Here is a 21182-nt window from a genome sequence, read left to right as displayed (position 1 = left end):
TCATTCACCATTACTTTTATAAAAATGAAACTAAAGAACCATCCTAGGTTGGCCTAGTGATAGTGAGAACATAAAAAAAGGTTAAAAAGCTAAGGGGTCATGGGTTCAGTCCATTGTGGTCACCTACCTAGGTCTAGGATTTAATATCTTACGAGTTTCCTTGACCCCCAAATGTTGTAGGTTTGGACAGGTTATCTTGGGAGATTGGTCAAGGTGAGCGTAAGTTGACGTGGACACTCACGGATATAAAGGAAGAAAAAGTTATAGTATTTTGGATTTTATCTTTTAATATATATATATATTTGAAACGGAAACAAGCCTCTTTATTAATGATAATGAGACCAGAGCTCAAAGTACAATAGTATTATACTAAGAGCAAAAGAACCAAGGGAACCTACAAGCTGAAACTAAACAAAGACTATATTCGGGCAACATGAATATGATGGAAACCTAAAAACGAACCTGCACATAAAATAAACGAGCTAATCAAAACCACTCAAAGACAATACATTAGTAGAAAAGAAAGCTAAATACAGAGCAATACTTGAACTTTCTCTCAAAATTATCCCACTCAAATCTAAAATCTTGCACACCCAAATCTTCGAGATGAAAGGAGACTGAGAAAGCCAGGAAGATGCAAACAGCTCCCTCAAAATTGTCTTGCCAATGAATTCTGATACCCAGTGGAACTCGAAGTAGTCTTCCAATCCACAAAATCTTGCCAGCGCTGCCTTCAACGCATTACTCTAGTTGTCAAAGAGAAATCTGCTTTAGCAATGTTAGTCTCTGAAAAAGCCTTCATCCCACCTTGTACGAATGCCCCCGGAACTTCTTAAAGCTTCCAACGAAAGTCCAACCAACATCTTTTGAGCTCTAAATGCCTCTTTATGAGTTTTTTATCGAAGCTGTCTCTTCTAGATTCTTGAATTAGTACAATGTCCAGATTAATTTCTTTAGAAAATTTCTAAGAATCAGCCACATTGATTTTTGTCCAAATCCTCGCATAACTCAATAGCTAATCTTCATTTTTAAACCCTGAAGGATATCCACGAAACGACTTGTTTTCCTTTGGATTAGGCTAAGGAGGTTTCACAGGCTTCCAATATGAAATGCAATTTTTGAGGTATGTCTGAGGTATGCCTTTCTTTTCTAGTGGAGTAAAGGGGAAGCTTTCCTTAATGGAATGTAATTGAACCTCTTTAGTTGGACTAAAATACCTAAAGCCTTCTTCATATCCTCCGACATTTCATCTATATTTTTTAATATCCTCATCATCTTCTCTTTCTAGTTCTTGACTGCTTACACTTGCCAATGACTCTTCATTGAAGTCTTTCGGAGCCTTACGAGATGTTGTCTGAAAAGTGCAATGTATTCCTTGCACAGAAGAATTGAAGGAATACAGAAGAATTGAAGGACTCTTGGGAATTACACCCGGAACGGGAACTGGTTTATTCATAGAGGTAAAGAAGCTGACCTGTTTTGTTCTAGTCCAGGGTCTTTGGGTCTTGACACAACACGTCTCAATCAAGTCGGGGTTTGTTCATTCTTTGTTATAGCAGGAAAATACTAAAAATTATTATTATTGATCTTCAATTGATGTTTATGGAGGTTCAAGGTAACCTGGGGAGAATGTTCGTTGCTGGAATCCTTATTCTTTGAAAGGATTCTTGAGTAAATCCTTGTCCCTTTGTTTAGTGAACCCCTTTTTCCTTGGGTGACACTCGACCTTTGCCTTGTTATGGAGGGTGAAAATTTCATATATGGTTAACTTTTTGGTCTGGTAGATTCTCCATGGAAGAGAAATAACACCTTGGATAGGAGTTTGAGGCTACTCGACTTTTTGGGCTTTTGTGTTGCATTCTTTGCAAAGGCGGTGGAGGATCTTGATGATATGCTTTGGGCTTGTGACTTGTTTGTGCAGTTTGGAGGCGGTTTTTTTGAAGAGTTTGGTTTCGTTTGGCTAGTCTTAGAGGTGCTTGTGAGATGACTGAGGTGCTCTTTCTCTATCCTTCTTTTCTTTCTTGAGAATGATGGTTTTTGTGACAAGCTGGTATATATGTCAGGATTGGGACTTTGAGAAGAAAGGACTACTAAGAAATCTAGAGGGTTTAGGACCCCTCTGGATAAGGTGTAGAGTATTAGGTTCAAAGTGTTCCTTTGGGCATCTGTGACCTTTTTTTTTTATTGTTATTATTATTATTTTATTTTATTTATGTTTGTTATTTTCAAGGTGCTCCCCTTCTCTTTCTCAGAAAAGTGTGGGTTATCAAAGGTGTCCATGGCTGGGGTTGGGATGGGGTGTTTTTTTGGGTTAGTTGGGTTGGCCATTCCAATGATCTGAACAAGGTTTCTAACCTAACCCTTAGATATTGGTTGGGTTGGGTTGGGTTATTTATTTTTGCTTTTATTTTTTTAGTACATTTTTTATCAATCTAAAATACTTGAATTTGTCCGAAGCTTTCATGCACATAATACAATGAAAACCAGTTCTAGAGATATAATATGAGCCATAATCTGCAGTATTTATTTTAGCAAATTTAACTACTAAGCTACATTATTTCCCATGTTTTGGGTATATTCACTATTAACTAATCTTCTGGGTCTTTTTCTGCTAATTTTTCTTATTGTAGCTCTTGAGTTTGGAGCAGCCTTGGACTCTAATCCTTGATGATGCCTTAGCAAATTCGTTTATTGCACCAGTGACCGATGATATGAAAGATGACCATCAGTTAACATGTAAGTAACTTTCCCTGCCTTTTTCCTTTTTCAAATTCCGATTCAGAATAACAACTAGAAAGTACTAAATTACTAATATATTTTTTAAGCATCCTACCTAATAATGAATCTAAGGGAACTCCATTTGTAACTTTGCCCGTGGTGCAAAGTATTTCAACTGATAAATGTCAGACGGTTTATAGGTTCCCTTAACTCTTGCCGTTATAATTTTTGGTTTACAAGACATACAGTATCATCCCATGTTTTGATATCTCTTGGGTCCACTTGGCCTTGGGTGGGTGTGGATGCCCCAGGTATAGGAGAGCAAAGTGTATATATATATGGCCTTGGGTGGGTGTAGATGCCCCAGTTATAGGAGAGAAAGCATCAGACTCCTGGTTATCATAAATATATATAAGTGTGTATAATTATTGTTAAAAACGGTAAAGAAAATAAATGCTGAATTATGTTGAAATCTGAATATTGGAAAAAAAACTACTATCTAACGTTTTTATTAATTTCTCATATTTGTAAAAGATACAAAGGGGAAAATAAATAGACAACAAGCTTATGATAAAAAAGGGAAGGAAATCAGGGTAAATCCTTCCTTGGACCAAGCCCACTAATACTAACACTCCTCGTCAAGTTGGGACGTAGATATCAATGAGACCCAACTTGCTGACGAATGAGTCAAAGCTTTGTCTGAAAAGCCCCTTGGTGAGAACATCAACAACCTGTTGGCTCGAGGGGATGTAAGGAATGCATATGCTACCATTGTCCAGTTTTTCTTTAATAAAATGTCGATCAATCTTCATGTGTTTTATTTTATCATGTTGAACTGGATTGTTGGCAATGCTAATAATTGTCTTATTATCACAGAATAATTTCATTGGTACCTCACAGTCCTAATGAAGGTTAGATAAAACTTTTTGAAGCCAAATTTCCTCACATATCTCCAAACTCATAACCCTGTACTCAGCTTCACATTGCTTCTGGCCACAACCCCCTTGCTTCTTACTCCTCTAGGTTATGAGATTGCCTCATACAAAGGTATAATAGCCGGAGGTGGATTTCCTGTCAACAACAGATTTTGCGTAGCCAGAATTAGTATAGGCCTCAATGGCTCCCCTGTCAGTCTTCTTGAACATCAACCCTTTGCCAGGAGTTGTTTTTAAGTACCTCAGGATTCTGTTAACTGCCTCCATGTGTCCCTCGTAGGGAACCTGCATGAACTGACTAACGGTACTCACATCATAGGAGATATCCAGTCTAGTATGAGACGAGTAAATCAACTTTCTCACAATGCGCTGATATTCTTCTTTCTCAACTAGAACTTTATCGCCTAAGTTTTCCAGTTTATAGCTGAATTCCATAGGCTTATTAGCAGGACAACATCCCAACATATCTGTCTCAATCAACAAATCAAGGGTATACTTACTCTGAGATATAGAGATACCTTCTTTTGATCTAGCTACCTCCATCCCAAGGAAATACTTCAAATTCCCCAAGTCTTTAATTTCACTTATCATCCATCTTCTTTTTCAGTTGAATGATTTTAGTGGTGTCATCCCCAGATAAAACAATGTCATCAACATAAACGAAACAACAATCTTCTCAGTCTTTGAGACTTTTGTAAACAACACAACAATCTTCTCACGAGCATGCTTGTCCAAGGCGTTGTTTGCCCATGGCTGCAAGCCCGAACATTCTCAAACCATCTTATCTTTATGTTTTGTACTTAGTTTAGGTTATTGCTTTCATTCTGTTGTCGTCGACTTAGGGTGTGACATTTCGGCATTTTCATATGCAAGCCTGTCAAAGTTAAAATTGTTGACAATGTACAATGCGGGAAATATAGTAGTTGAATCCCCGACCAAGCCTTGTTGTACTCTTTGCAATCTAAGCTTTCTTTGTAATTGACAATCTTCAATGTTTTCTTTAACGATGTTTTCGATGCTTTTCTTTCTCTCTCACGTTTTATAAAACCATTTTCTCTCAAAATGTGAAGAAGGCTACATCATACTCCGAGTTTGTTCGCGACTTTTGGATTTTAGACGGCTGACTTGTTCATCGAGTTAGAACAAGTGTCGTTCAATCCCCTGTCCTGTGTTAGAAAAGTAGCGATTGTGACACTTGATAGCGGTGGTGAGTGGGCGGACAGCTAAGACGCATGCGGTTGGTTTCCTCCACTCGGCTGCGTGGCTGACTCCGAGGGTGGGCCTGTTGTGATCGTCGGTGTATTCTGAAGCTGGTGGAGCAACTTCTTCATGGCGGCGGTGGTGATGGCACATCCATGGTGGAGTTGGGCGGTAGAGGTCTTGTCTGTCTCTTGTTGGGTTTCATATATAATCGTGTCTAGGGTTTTGCATCCATGGTGGAGTTGGGCGGTAGAGGTCTTGTCTGTCTCTTGTTGGGTTTCATATATAATCGTGTCTAGGGTTTTGTCTTTACCTCGCTCTGATACCATGTTAAAAGCGGTAAAGAAAATAGACACCGAGTTATGTGGAAACCTGAGTATAGAGAGAAAAACAACAATATGACGTTCTTATTAATTTCTCATATTACTCATATTAGCGAAAGATATAAAAGGGAAAATAAATGGAGAACCAGTAAAGGAAATTAGGGAAAATCTTTTATTGGGTCAAGCCCACTAATTCTAATCGTGATATATTTTGATTAGAACATTTTAGAGTAGAGAGTGACTAGTGTATGACAAAAGAGTATTAGATTTGATTTTAGTTTTCTTGTTGTGGATACTTACTCTTTGGGTCTATTCTCAGTCGAGGAGTACGAGCGATTGTGGGAATAGAACGAGGAACTCGATTTGAACGACATGGACACCTTGACTGCTAATATTGCTTATGAGTGTAACTAATAAAAAAAATGCTTCTGCATTAGAGAAGATAGAAAGCGTTGAACACTTGGAGAGTTTTCAAGCATTATTCTAACATAGGTTGTACACCCAAACACACAAAGAGGAACCTCAAAAGTAAGGCGGGAAGGATACAACTTCTTGAGACAACCTAAGGGAGTTTAGGGTGTAGTGGCATCCTATTGATGAGATAAACTGTAATAAGAACATCTCCCCACAGATAAGAAGGAAGGGAAGTGGACAACATAAGGGAACATGCTACTTTCAAGAGGTGATGGTTTTCTCGCTCAACAACCCCATTTTGTTGAGGAGTGTAAGCATACGAGCTTTGGTGAACAATCCCTTTGGAAGACAAGAACTCACCAAGGGTATAGTTTTGAAACTTTTGACTATTATACTTCGAAGAATTGCGATTTTGCACTTAACTGCATTTCTATGGTGTGATAGAAGTTTTGAAAAAGAGAGGAAACCTCGAATTTATCAATGATAAGGATAACTCGAGTAAGATGGGTATGATCATCAGTATGGTTGTGAGGGGAAGGAAATCTAATGTTGTTTGGCCTAAATACGCACATCACAAGATAACGAGAAGACTTCAATTTTAGAGAGGAGATGAGAAAATAAATACTTCATATATTTAAAGTTTGGGTGGTCCAACTGGTAATGCCACAACATACAATCTTTTTTGGAAATAGTAAAATATAAGACAATAAACTAGCCCTAGAGCTACTACTAGCAGAGGTATCATCGTCAAGAAGACAGAGTTTGTTGTTATGTCGGGCGGTGCCAATCATCTCCTTAAACTCAAGTCTTGAAAGAAACAAAATCAGGTAAGAAAGTAGCTTTGTTGTTTAGCTCATGAGTAATTTTTCTTATAGATGGCAAATTATAAGAAATCTTAGGCACATGCAACACATTCTGGAAGAATAGCTCTTCAAAGGGAAAAATTTGCCCCTTTCCAGCAATTGGAGTTGAAGAACCATAAGTTATTTTGATCTTTTCATTACCAACACACAGAATATAAGAAACAAAATTCTTAGAAGAACTTATCAAGTGATTTGTGGCACCCGAGTCTAGGATTCAGGGATTCTTCCTATCCACACTAATAAGGCTAAGGGACTAAGGCATACCTAATCGAGCAATGACTCCTAGAATGGTGGTGGATTGGGACCATTCTGGTTTACGGTAGGTTCAGATGGTTAAGAGGTTCCAGTAGGCTTACTTATATACGCTCTAAATTTTGTTTATTATTTGAGAAACGTTTCTTACCTTTTGGAGGATGACCATGAAATTTTCTAACACTGATCCTTAGTGTGCCACTGTTTTTTGCGATGCTTACAAATCGAGATCGGTTTCCTATTGTTTTTCTCATTATCATGGGTTGAGGATCTAGCACTAAAGGCAACGGAGTTAGTAACAGGTGTAGTTAGAACACTCCTGGCATTCGTATAGTCTTCTATAAGATGGACTTTATAACACACTTCCATTAAGGAGGAAAGGGGTCTTTGGCCAAGTATATGGCCACAAACAATGTCAAACTTGGGATTGAGATCCGTAAGCAAGTCATAAATTTGATCAGCTTCTTCAAGTCTAGTATACTGTATACCATCATTCGGAGTGTCCCATACTCTCTCTACACAAGTCCATGTCTTGCTAGAGTAGAGAGAGTTCATTGAAGTAGGAGGTTACATCCAGAGTTCCTTGCTTGTAATCGTGGATTTGTTTCCTTAGTGTATACGGACGAGAAGCATCCTGATGCTTTGAATAGAGTTTCCGAGTAGTGTTCCATAGATCCTTCATAGTTTTTGCATAAAAGTAAGGGCTTGCCAATTTGTGGTTCCATACTATTAATCAACATGGACCGAATAAGAGTTCGACCCTCTCCAGAGACGTTACTAGGCATCACCGACGATTAAGGCCAAGAAAAGTAGTTGTGGCCATTAGCTTCTCTCCTGGAAAAACACCTATAGATGGTGCCAGAGAACTAGTTATATGATTTGAGGACAAAGTAGGGAGTGAAGTTATCGGGTTCTTGGAATACATCAGAAAGTCGGTTGGTTTGGATTATGTTGAAGATTCACCAACTTCAAATCTTGATATATTATGTAGTTGATCGATTCAGTACCATGGATGTGCTGCTGCTGTAAAAAATCAGAGGGCAGCGACGCGTGAAACGATGGCCGTCCGTAAATCGAGGGCAGCAGCGGCGTGTGGATGTGCCGCTGACCATGAGTGCGACTGGACATGGGAAAACAAGTGGGAGTAAGCCTGCTAAATAGCGGAGGAGTGGGACGGCAATGCGTGGGGATTGCGCGCCTAGTAGCGGTGGCGAGTGGGCAGACAACTGAGGCGCATGTGGCTGGTTTCCTCCACTCGGCTGCATGGCTGACTCCGAGGGTGGCCCATTGTTGAGCACGGCGGTGGTGGAGACTGTTTTGTTCGTATCTTTTTGGGTTTCATATATAATCGCGTCTAGGGTTTCTTGTTACGCGAAAACTCGAGTATCGGGAGAAAAGCAACGATTTGGCGTTCTTATTAAATTTCTCATATTAGCAAAAGATACGAAGGAAAAAATAAATAGACAACAAGTAAAAGAAATTAGGGAAAGTCTTTCGATGGGCCAAGCCCACTAATTCTAACGATTATATATTTTGATTAGAACCTTTTAAAACAGAGAGCGACCAGTATATGACAAAAGAGAAATAGATTTGATTTTAGTTTTCTTCTTGTGGATACTTACTGTTTGGTTCTATTCTCAGTTGAGGAGTACGAGCGTTCGTGGGAACAAAACGAGGAACTTGGTTTGAACGACATGGACACCTCGGCTGCTGATGCTGCTTATGAGTGCAACTAAAAAATGCTTCTGCATTAGAGAAGATAGAAAGCGTCGAACATGTGGAGAGTTTTCAAGTATCTACAGAGGTTGATTACTGGGTGTAGGTTTTGACTTTGTAAACTTTATAGAAATCAAATGTTTCATCCATTGTTGTATGTTATATTTATTCCTAATGGAAGTGTATCCACAATTTAGGTCAGTTTCAGTGTGTTTTACTCCATAAATGTTTAGAGCTGAATAAACTCAAACTGATGAAAGATTCTCTTTGGCTTGATTTTGAACCATTTATATATTCCTATATTAATTTTAATTTCACATGAGCCTTTGTGTGTGCCTCTCTTTTGCTGTTGCTTGCAGAATAGCTTTCTGTATTAATCATGATGGATCCATCATCGATTGATCATTTACCGACTCTAATTGAATTGTTTTTTTTTTTTTTTTTTAAATTTATAATTTATAATTTTTATCATGTTTATATAAATAAGTAGGTTGCAAATGTAACTTGTTTGCGATTGAGGTTTACTTTGCATAGTCTGGTATTATTGCTCTCTTACAAATTTATAATTTGATAATAAAGTCAAATTTGAATTTGACTCAATAAAATGCAACTTCAAAAAGATTAAATTAATAGAGGAAAAAAGGTTAGAATGGTCTAAAATTATAGGTAAAAGCAATTCAAATGAAAGGTCATTTGTAAATATATGGTTTAAGGAGGATTTTTTTGTGTAAAAATTCTTTGATTAAATTGTATAATGGGATTGTGTTTGTTGATTATATATTTGTTTGTGGCCCACCCATAAACAAAACCAAATATAATGAAGTGGTTAGATTACAATTGATGTACAATGCATTTCTTTAAGTAAACATGTCATAGTTGGATCACTTGTACAAAAGTTCATACGATTTGTAGAACTATTTAGTGAGTCTTCTTCATTGACAAACTGTATATTTTTTTAATCTTTTATTGTGTAAATACGATTGTCTTTTCCAATGATCATTACTGCTCTTAGCATGCCACACACCTTTGGTAAATAATTCAGAATCTTTTTATATTCTAATTATCATAATGCATCTTTGATATGAAAAAAAAAAAAAAAAAAAAAATCAGAAGCACGTATATCTTAAAAAACCAATAATAACAATAAAGGCATATTGCAAAAACCAATATGAAGTATGTCGGTTGTTGTAATTATAGTTGCAAATTTTCAACAATAACAACTTTGCCTTGCATCTTTTAAATGAATTAAAATTAGACTATCTATATCTTACATTAATTATAAAAATTAAAAACACAAATAAAAATTAAATCTTCAACTCATCCTAAAATTTAAAATTTGATTATTCAATTTTAAAATTCAGATAAATTCGAGGGTTTAATTTTTAATTTTTTGATACCAAAATGGAATCATCCTTGGTTTGCTCTTTTGTTCTTTAAAGAAAAGAAAAGGTGAAATGGAATATTTTGAGTAAGCGTGTGAAAAAGTGGGATATGCCATTTTATTTTACTTATTTATTTATATACTTATATATATAAAGTTACACATCTTTATCTTTCTTAAAGATTTCTTATAAATTTAAATTCTTAATTTTATAATTTAACCAATATTTTATTATTTGTAACCATTTCCTACACTATGGAAAACCTAGAAATATATTGGTGGGGGACTAAAAAAATTATGGAAAAAACAAATTACATAAATAAGATTTGAACATTGATTGGAAGGGGTTGTAGTCCGAGTAATCACTAAACTAACAATAAGTATTGAAAAATTAAATAATTTTTTTTATACGTATTATGTAAAGACGATAAAGTTGAAGGGGGTTCGTCCCCGGATCTATATTAAATCCGTCGATGTTTCTACCTAATTTATGTAATTATATATCATCTTTTTCTCTTTTAGAAAAAAAAAACTATCTTGATAAAATAATATACTTTTGCTAATAAATCATATTTTCACTTTTGTAAGAGCAATCTATAGAATCATTAAGAAATAGTAAAATAATTAATTTGATCTCACCACGTTCACATTGTATTCATAAAAATGTCAGTTCTCGTTATATCATATAAAGTGTTACGAGAGCTTGTTGTAAGTAACTTTGGTTGATAACCACACGATATAGTTGTAAATATAATAATTAGATTCAATATAATGATATAGGTAGCAATATTTTTTAAAAAAGTTCAAATATAACAAAATCTATCAATGATGGAGTCTACTATTAATATACCATCTTGTAAATATTATTTTATCATCGACACACCATATTGAGTCCATAAAATCTACTGAAGCTATATTTATAATTTTTAAAAAATATTGTTATATATTTAATTTGTTGTTACTAAAATCTTCACATGTTATAATTATTAACTCAATGCCTCTCCTTAAAACTCAGATGAAGATCGTACAAATTATTAACTTATAGAAACTATTTAGTGTGTGAATAATTGTATATAAAAGAAATAAAAATTGGTGTAACAATTTTCAACTGCTTAAAAAATTATATTATTTATAAATTAATTTTTAGGAGTGTTTTCAAAAATAGATAAATTACTAGTCTATTTACACGATCAAAGCCACTAAAAAACAAAATTCACTATGTTAAAAGTTCTATTTTTAACCATTTCTTTTATTTTTATCTTATCTCTCCTCCTGTCTTTCCAAAGATTAAGAAAAAAAGAAGGAAAAAGAAGGAAAAAAAAGAAAAAAAAAAACACTGTGATGAAAGACATGAATTCTTTTATTCATATTTTCCTATTCTTTCGACTTAAAAAAAATGTTAAGCTATTATGGTTAATATAAAAATATGAAAATTGAAGTAAAAAACATGAAAATATTTTTGACAGTATTAAGGGTAGATATGAAGGTATATACTGAAACAATAAACCATAAAGCTAAAACTTATACTTTACATAATTTTTTTTATATGAAAACATCGAATAGTATGAAGTATTTGTGAGATGATTTCCATGTTTATGCGTATTAGCCATTCCATCAATTTTCATTTCAAATTCAAAAGTGAATAGTTTGTTCATAATTTTTGAAGGACAATATTTAGGTATAAGAGATTGAATTTCTCACTTATTACTAATTAGCGCTTAGGTAAGCTGGGTTTGGTGTTTGAAAGATGGTGAGTTGTTTGGTGAGTTATGCTCCAAATAATCAATCACGAAATTAAGGAAAACGCTGTGTGTGTCGTTTCATAAAGTATGGAAACACAGTTTGTATTTTTCTTTAACAAAGATACAAACTTTTTCTGAATACACTAACGGAGAATGATCCTTCATCAAATTTCGTGATTCCCGAGACCCAATTTTCCAAATCAATTCCCAAAAGTGTAAGCATTAACTAAGAAATCGCCACTCAAAGAGAATCTGCAACTTCTCCTCTCAACCCTTTCATCATTTTCCAATCTTCTGTCCAAATATCGGTACACACCACACTCTTCAATCAGTCAGCTATAAGCGGAAGCCATTTTATATATTTTTTTTCCATTTACTTAGCTTCGTCTTCGGAGATTTGAGGCTTTTTCAGCATTTTCGAATCCAGTTTCACTTGGGGAGGGTTTTGAAGAATAGTTTGGGTACCCAGAATGGAGAGCAGCGAAGAGGAAGATGATTTTCCGTCTATCGAGAGCATCATTCCGCAGTCTAAGGTTGATTCTCTCTACCAATCCCACACTGAACAGGTTTGTTCTTTTGTTTCTTCCTTCTTTTTTCATTTCGTTTCTTCTGCCAGCTTACCGATATAATGCTGGAAAACAAAATGTTGTTGTTTTTATTGTTTTTACCCCTTTTTTCTAATTACTGCAGATTTAAGAATTTGGGTCATTTTTGTTTTCTTATACTCATTTCCGTTTCTATTCATATTCTGTATTCATGTTATTACCGTACTGATCTTAATGTGTTTAGTTTAGCCGTTTATTATGATTTCGTCATTGATGAGTTGTGATGGTTTTAGAAGTTTTTCTTGGGTCTTCCTTATCTGATCTGTTTGTGCAGATAATTTTGGTGGTAAATGTAAATCTCTTCTAGAACTAGAAGTGACCGATTACCTCACTACTAGCTTAGGGAGGAAAGCTTAGCTGTTTCTTAAGCTTACCTCAATCCTCCATTTCCCTACCTAAAAATGGTCTTCTGAGATTGATGCTTGCCACCACTGATTTCACAAGGTTAATTAAGACCAGAGACTGGCCTCAGAGGTTTATATGAGGTTCAGAAATGTTCAAAGAATTTTCAAGTCTTCCACTACTGAAAAGTTTAGATAAAGAAACTAGAGATCTCTTGTCTAAATCCCATGAGATCCAATAGAAAACCACGAATGAAAAATTGAAAATGGAAAGGGGAGAGGAATTTCCCTTGCCTATGCCCTCCAAGACACTTTAAACTTCCTCCTTGTTACTCATTTATAATCACACCATAGAAGACAGGAGAGATACAAAGTCCGTTCAATTTCTCCATTGAAGTCCAATTTTTTTTCTAGAAAATAAATAAACAAATGAAAAACCAAGTTTTCTTTGATAAACAAGAAAGAATAGGAACAAACGTTCGAAAAGAAAAAAGTCCTGCACAAAAGGAGTAACAAAAACAGACATATGTGATTGATTCGTAACACTAAAAGGTCTTCAATTCCCAGGGATAAGGTTTAGAGCTACTCAGTACTTAATCCTTGACAGTTAATGGTATGTTCATAGCAACCATACCACCAAAACACTAATTTGAACTGTGTATTTATGTATTACAAATTGTACTTTTGCCTCTTTTGTTCTTTTTTTAGTCCGTACTTGATTTGATGCAAGAAAATGATGCCTATGTAGGGAATTAGAAGACTATGCTGTGAACTCATGGATTTGAAGGATGCGGTGGAGAACTTATGTGGCAATATGAAGACCAAGTATCTGGCTTTTCTAAGGTAACAAACTGACCACCAAGTATATGTGCAAATTATAGAGTGGCTTCTTTGAAGTAATTATCTGTCATTTTGGCATTATGTTATGGAACTAGTTTGTTATTTGTTTAAAAATTGTCACCGAAACATGTTTACTTCACCATTTTGAAGCAATTTTGTCTCCATACTTTTGGCTGGTGAAAAGGTAGGCATATGTAGAAAGGAAAATAAATTTTCAGGTTCAGTATTGGAAAACAAGCATTGATTATGACATTTACTGAAAATCCTAATACACTTCCATAGTTTTGGGTTTATTGCATTCCAACATTTTCTTAAAAAGAAATTCATAGAGCCTAAGTAATCTGCAAGTGATCAGATTGTTAACACTTAACAAAACCTCGTTAGTTCCTGAGGTTCCAATCTACGTGCTTCCTCTACATCATAAACCTATGGGGAAACAAACTAAGTCTAGGGTTTCGTTTCTTTACTAAATTTGATGGCCCCAACAAAGAAATTGAAGATCAAGATATTTATTGGAAACTAAAATCTTACAATTTTAGATTGAGCCTTCAATTTCTAGCATGTGCCAAAATGCAGGTTTATTTTGCTCGTTAGATTTAATTATGGATGCAATCTAACCCCTCTAAATCCTTTGATGTTCGCTAAAAAAGAAAAGAAAAAACGACTTCTAGAACTTCTAGCCAAGTTCAAAACTTCTGATTCTGTGTCCTTTTCTTCGACCCAAACTCCTCATAGCCTCTGTTGGATTTAGAAAATGAGCATTTTCACCATTGTGTTTCTCCTGGCAGACACTATCCTTTGGGATAATTTCAAATCTCATCTCTCTCTTGATGTCATTTGATCTTTCAAGTGTGATACCACCTTTGGCTATTCTTGGTAACAATATCTATTCGCTGGTTTTTAGCAAGTTTTCGTTCCTTCTTCCTTAAGAGGACATCCCTTGTTTTCTTCAAGGCAGTTCACCTTTTTCTCTGATATTCTCAAGTGTCATTGACGTTTAATCCAATTCCAGGGTGCACGTTATTTGATTTTCATTCATTTTTGTCATAGATTTATGAGTGTAGGGCTTAATTTTGGGTGTTATTCAGGATATCTGAAGAGGCTGTGGAGATGGAACATGAGTTGGCTGAGCTGCGAAAACATATTTCATCCCAAAGGATTCTAGTGCAGGATCTAATCACGGGTGTATGTCATGAGTTAGAACAGTGGAACCAATCAGATGACACTGATGAATTTAAGGATGGTGCAAAGAGTTATGACCCTCAAAACTCTTTGTCAAAATTGGAAGATGGTCATGATATGGCATTTCTTGAGAATATTGACATCCTTTTAGCTGAGCATAAAACTGAAGAAGCACTGGAGGCTTTAGATGCAGAAGAGAGAAATTCTCCGGAGCTCAAACCTACTGGGGAAGTTTCATCTGAAGTGTCCTTGTACAAATCTGCATTCTTGAAACGCAAAGCTATGCTGGAGGAACAGTTGATTGAAATTGCCGAACAACCTTTTGTAGACCCTCTTGAGCTTAGAAAGGGCTTAACTGGTTTATTAAGACTCGGTAAAGGTTCTTTGGCTCATCAATTACTGCTCAAGTCATTTGGATCTCGTCTTCAAAGGAGCACCTCTGCTTTTCTTCCTTCATGTGCTGCTTGCCCGAAGACATTTTCAGTTACTTTGAGTAAACTTGTATTTTCTGCAATTTCGTTGGCAACAAAAGAATCTGCTTCAATTTTTGGTGACGATCCTATTTACACGAATAGAGTTGTTCAGTGGGCTGAATGGGAAATTGAATTCTTTGTACGGTTGGTGAAAGAGAATGCACCATCTTCTGAGATAGTGTCTGCTCTGCGTGCAGCTAGCATATGCATACATGCTAGTCTTAATTACTGTTCATTATTGGAAACACAAGGCTTGAAACTGTCAAAACTACTTTTGGTGCTTTTGCGGCCTTTTATGGAAGAAGTTCTGGAGTTGAACTTCCGAAGAGCTAGAAGAGGCATTCTTGACTTGGCTGAACCTGATGACAACTTTGTACTATCATCTCGCTTTGCATCGTCATTGTCTCCATTTTTGACATCCTCAGATAGTCTGCTTGTGGTTAGTGGGATGAAGTTCATGCACATTGTTGATGTAAGTTGGTTATTTTTTTTTTCAAATATTTGTTACCGAAATTTTTGTGCTAGTTCTTTCTTATTTTGTTGCTATTATTTAAAATAATTTTGGATGTTTTGCTAACTTCTGCGGTATGCACCCTCAATTACTGTAACGACATTTAGCGTTGAAAAAATTGTCAGATTTTAATACTATAGGTAGCTGGGTCTCTATGGTGTGCCAAGTGTATGTTGGTTTTGTAGTTTGCCCTTTGTTCTCCAGGCCAGTTACTATTTTAGAATTAATTAGATTATTTCATGCATTACCAATGTAAACATGCCAAGTTATTGGGTTCCCTATAGCTACTCTTTGTATTATCCCTTCCTGAATCTCTCATATTGTGTTTCCAATATAGCAGTAGTGATTATGCCTTGATAGAGATGCAAAATAACTTAATAATACACATAGAAGTAGAACTTTTTTTTTTCTTTTCAATTTTTTTTTTTTTTTATATTTCTATTGAGAAGAAATCACATATCTATTGGTGCATGAAGTATCGCAAAGTAGAGAGGGAAGGGAACGGCCCCAAGAGCCTGAATGGAGTTACAAAATGAACATCCATCTGGCCAAAAGTATGGAAAGACTATATAATACCAAATGGGTAAGATTTACACCTAGACAGAGCCTTTAGGAACATTGCTAAAAGAAGTATCATAAGAAGTTTTGGTCCAACCAATGCTTTGATAAAAATTGCTCTTAACTCCCTTCTGTTCAGGAGGATGATACTTTTTAATGTAGAGAAAGTAGAAGAATTATTCCATATAACTATCATTCCTTATAATAACTACTGAAAAGCATGCTGAAAAGCTGTACACGAAAATAAAATGGAAGAATCTCCTGAAATAACCTTTCCCTTGTTACTTTATTTGGTGAATTGATGCTTTTTTCATTAACTGTCAAGGGGATACTGAAACATGGCAATTTTGTTATAGGAAATATTGGAACAGCTGACATCATCAGCAATTTTTCATTTTGGAGGCAACGTCTTAAATAGAATTTCTCAGTTATTTGATAAATACATGGATGCCCTACGCAAAACACTACCAGGCCCCTCGGATGATGAAAATCTTACAGAATTGAAAGAAGCTACACCCTTTAGAGTTGAAACTGATTCCGAAAAATTAGCAATTCTCGGCATAGCATTTACCATTATGGATGAGCTTTTACCTGATGCTGTGATGACCATCTGGAAACGGCAGGATGAATTAGTCCAGAAGAACGAATCTACTGAAACTGCCGTCTACAATTCTGGAAGTTCTGTTGAACTGAAAGATTGGAAGCGCCATCTTCAAGTATCATTTGACAAGCTTAGAGATCACTTCTGCCTGCAATATGTGTTGAGTTTCATATATTCAAGAGAAGGCAAAACAAGATTAGATGCATGGATTTATATAACTGGGGATGGAGAGGATCTTCATTGGGGTTCTGATCCTCGTCCATCACTTCCATTTCAGGTAACATCCCTTTATGTTTGAATATTTATGTTTTTAAGGTGTATATACAATAATTGAAATTCATCTTTTACTAATATCCAATATTCCACCCAATTTATTACATTCTCAGAATTTGCTTCTTTTTTATTTCTCAAAAGCAAGCACTCTCTTGGTGTTGTGGGTTCCCAGGACTATTTTAAATGTGTTGAACAAATTATTACGAAATGGCATATATACATCTTCTTTTTGTGTGTGATGATCATTTAAGATGACAAGATCTAGGATCTGGGATTGGTAATCGTAGATGTGGAAAAACATTTTGGGTGAGCTATTATCACGTTTATAGTTTTAGACTTAGTGCTCTATAGCTTGGCATTTTGGGCTTAAACCACATAATCAAGTCTCTAAATCTGTGCTTCCATAAGCTTCTTGAATTGCAACTCATGAGCCATCAAAGTTACAGTTTATGGTACATAGTCTAGAAAATTCAAGATTAGCGCTACTAATATAGGCACACAAGTTTCCAGGAACTAAATTGTGTAAAATTATAAGAAGAAACCAAAGTTTTGGCCAACTTGACAAGAGATAAAGTAGCATTATTCTCTGATCCAGTATGATGACCAGGGACTTAATTATCAACAACAGGATTAAGCCATTCCGCTAGCTTCTTCCTGTTTTAAACTCTTTATTAATTTATTGATTTGTTTTTATTATTTTTATTATTTATTTTTGTGTGTGTGTGTAGAAAAGTTTTCTTGCTTACTGCATATCTGTTTCCATGGTAATAATAGCATGACTTCTGGCATTATTGTAGGCCCTATTTGCAAAATTGCAACAATTAGCAACTGTTGCAGGAGATGTCTTGCTTGGGAAAGAGAAAATACAAAAAATTTTGCTTGCTAGGCTGACAGAGACCTTCCTTATCTGGTTGTCTGATGACCAGGAGTTTTGGGGCGTTTTTGAAGATAATTCAGTTGATCTCCTGCCTTTCGGTTTGCAGCAGGTATGTGTCATCTGTCATTCGTAAAGTTTCAAACTGAAACAATTTGTTGGTCGATATATGGAGTGTTGTTCAGCAGTTGTGATTCATTAACGGAATGAATTTCTGCCTCATAGTTCGTTTGGTTAAAGAGGGTGGAAAAAGTACGATTATCAACGCTTTGGGGGGGGAAATCAACTTAAATGGATAATGTTTTGAAGTTAATATGACAAAAAAGAAATAAAGGAAACAAGAATAAAAAAAATTCAATTCTCTTCAATTATATTTGAGTAATCTGTGCATTGGATCCTTTTTATTGAGCGTTTAAAATCTGTTTGGATTGAATAGTGAAAAAAGTTTTTTCAAAAAATGCATTTTTTAATAAAAACCGTTTAAAATACTTTTTAAGGTTCATAATCTATTTTAGTGGTTACCAAACACTCTAATTTTTTCAAGATGACTTATTTTCAAATTAAAAACTTGAAAAGTTAAACCAGACATGCTCTTACTTTCTCCTCTCGTTAGTTTTATAGATTTTATTTTGAAAGCTATGTATTTACGGGTATACAGGTATGTCTCCCTTGAAGGACTATAGTCTTTTTGGACATAAGTTTTAACCGACGTTGTGTGGAAGAGATTCTTTTTATTTTGTAACTTCATTCATCAACAATGAAATAAAGAATTTTTCTTTATTTCTTCATTCTTCTAAAAAAAAATAAGAAAAAAAAATGCAAGTTTGCTTCACATATGCGCTGTGCTGAGCAAGAGCATGATATCTTTCTCTTGGCAGTTAATTCTTGATATGCACTTCACTGTTGAAATAGCACGTTTTGCTGGCTACCCGTCTCGCCAAATCCATCAGATTGCGTCTGCCATTATTGCTCGTGCAATCAGGACATTTTCTGCTAGAGGCATTGATCCACAAAGGTCTCTCTCTCTCTCTCTCTCTCTCTCTCTCTCTCTCTCACTCATAGGCACACACATGCACACACGAACATGCACCATATGTTTTTCTTTTGCTGCATTTTTAATCGAAAAGAAAAACTGATCTACTGTGCCTGATTAGTGCACTTCCTGAGGATGAATGGTTTGTTGAAACTGCCAAGTCTGCAATCAACAAACTTCTAGGAGCTGATGGGTCTGATGGTTCCGAGATCGATGATGATCACATTATTCTACATGACGACGACGTCTCGGATTCAGATGATACTACATCCTCTCTTTCAACACTGGAATCTACAGAGTCTTTTGCCTCTGCAAGTATGGGAGAACTCGAGAGTCCATCTGATCTCACCGATTCTGAGAACTAGTTTAAAAAAGATGGAACAGAAAAGCTGGGCCTTGCATGTATAGCAATTATCAACCTTCAGAAATCGCTTTCGATAAAGTCCTGATCCAGATTTTGAGCTATGAGATTGTAGAATACAAGGCTTGTAGTAGTGTTAATTGTAGATTTGGTGTAGCTTATGCTTAATGCTGTGATTAATAAACTATTAATGTATTTCATGCTGTATTAATCAATGATCACATCTTTCCCAGAAACGAAAAGGATGATCGTCCACAGTTCTCATATATGCTTGAATGATAGGTCAAGCATATCATAATTTAACATAGTTTGTAGTTTTTTTTGTTTATTGAAGTTGTAGTGGATGGAGTTTACATGTTTTCATAATTATCTTTTATTTATTTATTTTTACTGAATACACTTTTAGTCCATGAAATTTGAAGTTGGTACTTATTTCGTTTGTGAAGTTTCAAAATGAACGTTTTAGTCCATCAAGTAATAAAAATAGTTATAAATAGCCTTAGAAAAATCTTTGGCAATTAGTTGAGGATCACAAATACTTCTTCTTCTTCAAAAAATTCAAACGCGCAAAATACAATAATAAATTTCCGAACATCACCGCAAGAGTCTTCCTTGTTATTTTGAAGGATAAAAGTTAAGGAGTCTTGATAAGAGTTAAGGAGAGCGGTGAGATATCTTCGTCAACTTTGATGAAAATGGAAGAGTTGTATTTCTTTTAGAGAAGGTCTAGAGAATGAATATGAATTATAAAGAAAGGAACTCGGAATCACACAATTGTCATACACATTTCCAACTCCTTTGCAACTTAATATATGAGAGAGAGGGAGTTATGAATAACTCCTTACTAACACGAATTAATTCTTCACTCACATAAAATAACTCCTAATAGGAGTTATGATTAACTGAATTTTGAATTCTTCACTAACGTGAAATAACCCCAATTTAATGTGAATCATACGAAAATTTATATATGAATATGATTTAAATTTGAATTAAATTAAATATAAGATATTTAATTTAGTCAATGAAAAATTAATTAATAGTCTAATTTAATTATATTTAATTCAATTTGATTAAAGTAAATTAATTAAAATAAAACTATAAGAGAGATATTTATTTAAAAATGATTTAAATGAAATTGTTAAATTGATTATTAAATAAAAGATAAAGTAACTCCCAATCCCCATTCTCCAGCCCTCTCTATCTCTTTCTTATAACAATTTGCAAGGTATTATAGAATGAGCATGAGACACTTCTTGGTTCGCTCACAAGTCAAGAATCCCAATTGCTCAAAGAATAGAAAGACTCTAAGCAGTGGTGGCTCTAAATTTGGGGTTTTGTAGAAATTAGAGATGAAATTGAAAATAAATTTTAATTTTTATGTACTTTTATGTTTTTAATTTAAAGGCATGTTTAGTCATTAATTTATTTCAGAGTAGGTATGTTTTTATATAATTTTCAATGTATTAGTATTTCCAAATTTCTCAATTAATTTGAGAAAAGATCATGTACCATCTCCGGCTAAGTAAGGACTTTATTCTCTCACTTAATTCATAATTTCAAACCCACCAATTTCAAACTCAACCTTTTTTAAAATCTATTATAAATTCTCTAAGCCTCCTATTTTGAATCTTTCTTTTAAATAATGTGTTTTTTAAAAAATAATGTAAAAAATATGGTAGAAGATAAACTATTGATAAAAATAGGATAATTACGTACACGACTTCTTGAAAGTCATAAACGGGTCCACAACTTCAATGCATAAACCCGCACTTTCTTCTTTTTTTAAATATTTAATATATTTAATATATATATATATATATATATATATATATATATATATATATATATATATATTAAATATTTAAATTTCTAAATTTCAATTTCAAAAAGTATATTTCTTATTAATTTTTTTTTCAAATTCCAAATTACAGTTTTCAAAAATACATTTTCTTATTAAATATATTTTCAAATTTCAAATTTCAA

General features: G+C 34.6%; 2 protein-coding genes across 5 annotated transcripts in view; both read left to right on the top strand.

The window, feature by feature from the left end:
- Positions 1 to 8743, top strand: part of LOC103498281 (uncharacterized) — a 39653-nt gene extending 30910 nt beyond the window's left edge. The window contains exons 15-17 of one of the 4 annotated variants that reach the window (XR_007816286.1): positions 1403 to 1460; positions 1922 to 1992; positions 2631 to 2740. Coding sequence is in view for 1 of the 4 variants with exons in the window: in XM_008460836.3 (XP_008459058.1) it covers positions 2631 to 2736; positions 8347 to 8441 (201 nt within the window). In the remaining 3 variants the exon portion in view is untranslated. Of the gene's footprint in view, positions 1 to 1402; positions 1993 to 2630; positions 2741 to 8346 lie in introns of those variants that run through there. The other 3 variants (XR_007816287.1, XR_007816285.1, XM_008460836.3) reach the window with 3 other exon arrangements.
- A 2785-nt stretch (positions 8744 to 11528) lies between these two features.
- LOC103498280 (exocyst complex component EXO84C) lies at positions 11529 to 19562 on the top strand. Its single transcript, XM_008460835.3, has 7 exons — positions 11529 to 12110; positions 13239 to 13333; positions 14419 to 15457; positions 16411 to 16932; positions 17726 to 17914; positions 18681 to 18817; positions 18957 to 19562. The coding sequence occupies exons 1-7, from the start codon at positions 12015 to 12017 to the stop codon at positions 19198 to 19200; spliced, it is 2322 nt and encodes a 773-aa protein (XP_008459057.1). The 5' UTR covers positions 11529 to 12014; the 3' UTR covers positions 19201 to 19562.
- The last annotated feature ends 1620 nt before the right edge of the window (positions 19563 to 21182 follow it).

Source organism: Cucumis melo, chromosome 12 (assembly GCF_025177605.1).
Source record: "Cucumis melo cultivar AY chromosome 12, USDA_Cmelo_AY_1.0, whole genome shotgun sequence".
Lineage (NCBI taxonomy): Eukaryota > Viridiplantae > Streptophyta > Magnoliopsida > Cucurbitales > Cucurbitaceae > Cucumis > Cucumis melo.
The sequence above is the reverse complement of the archived record's forward strand: the minus strand, read 5'-3'. Positions and strand labels throughout refer to the sequence as shown.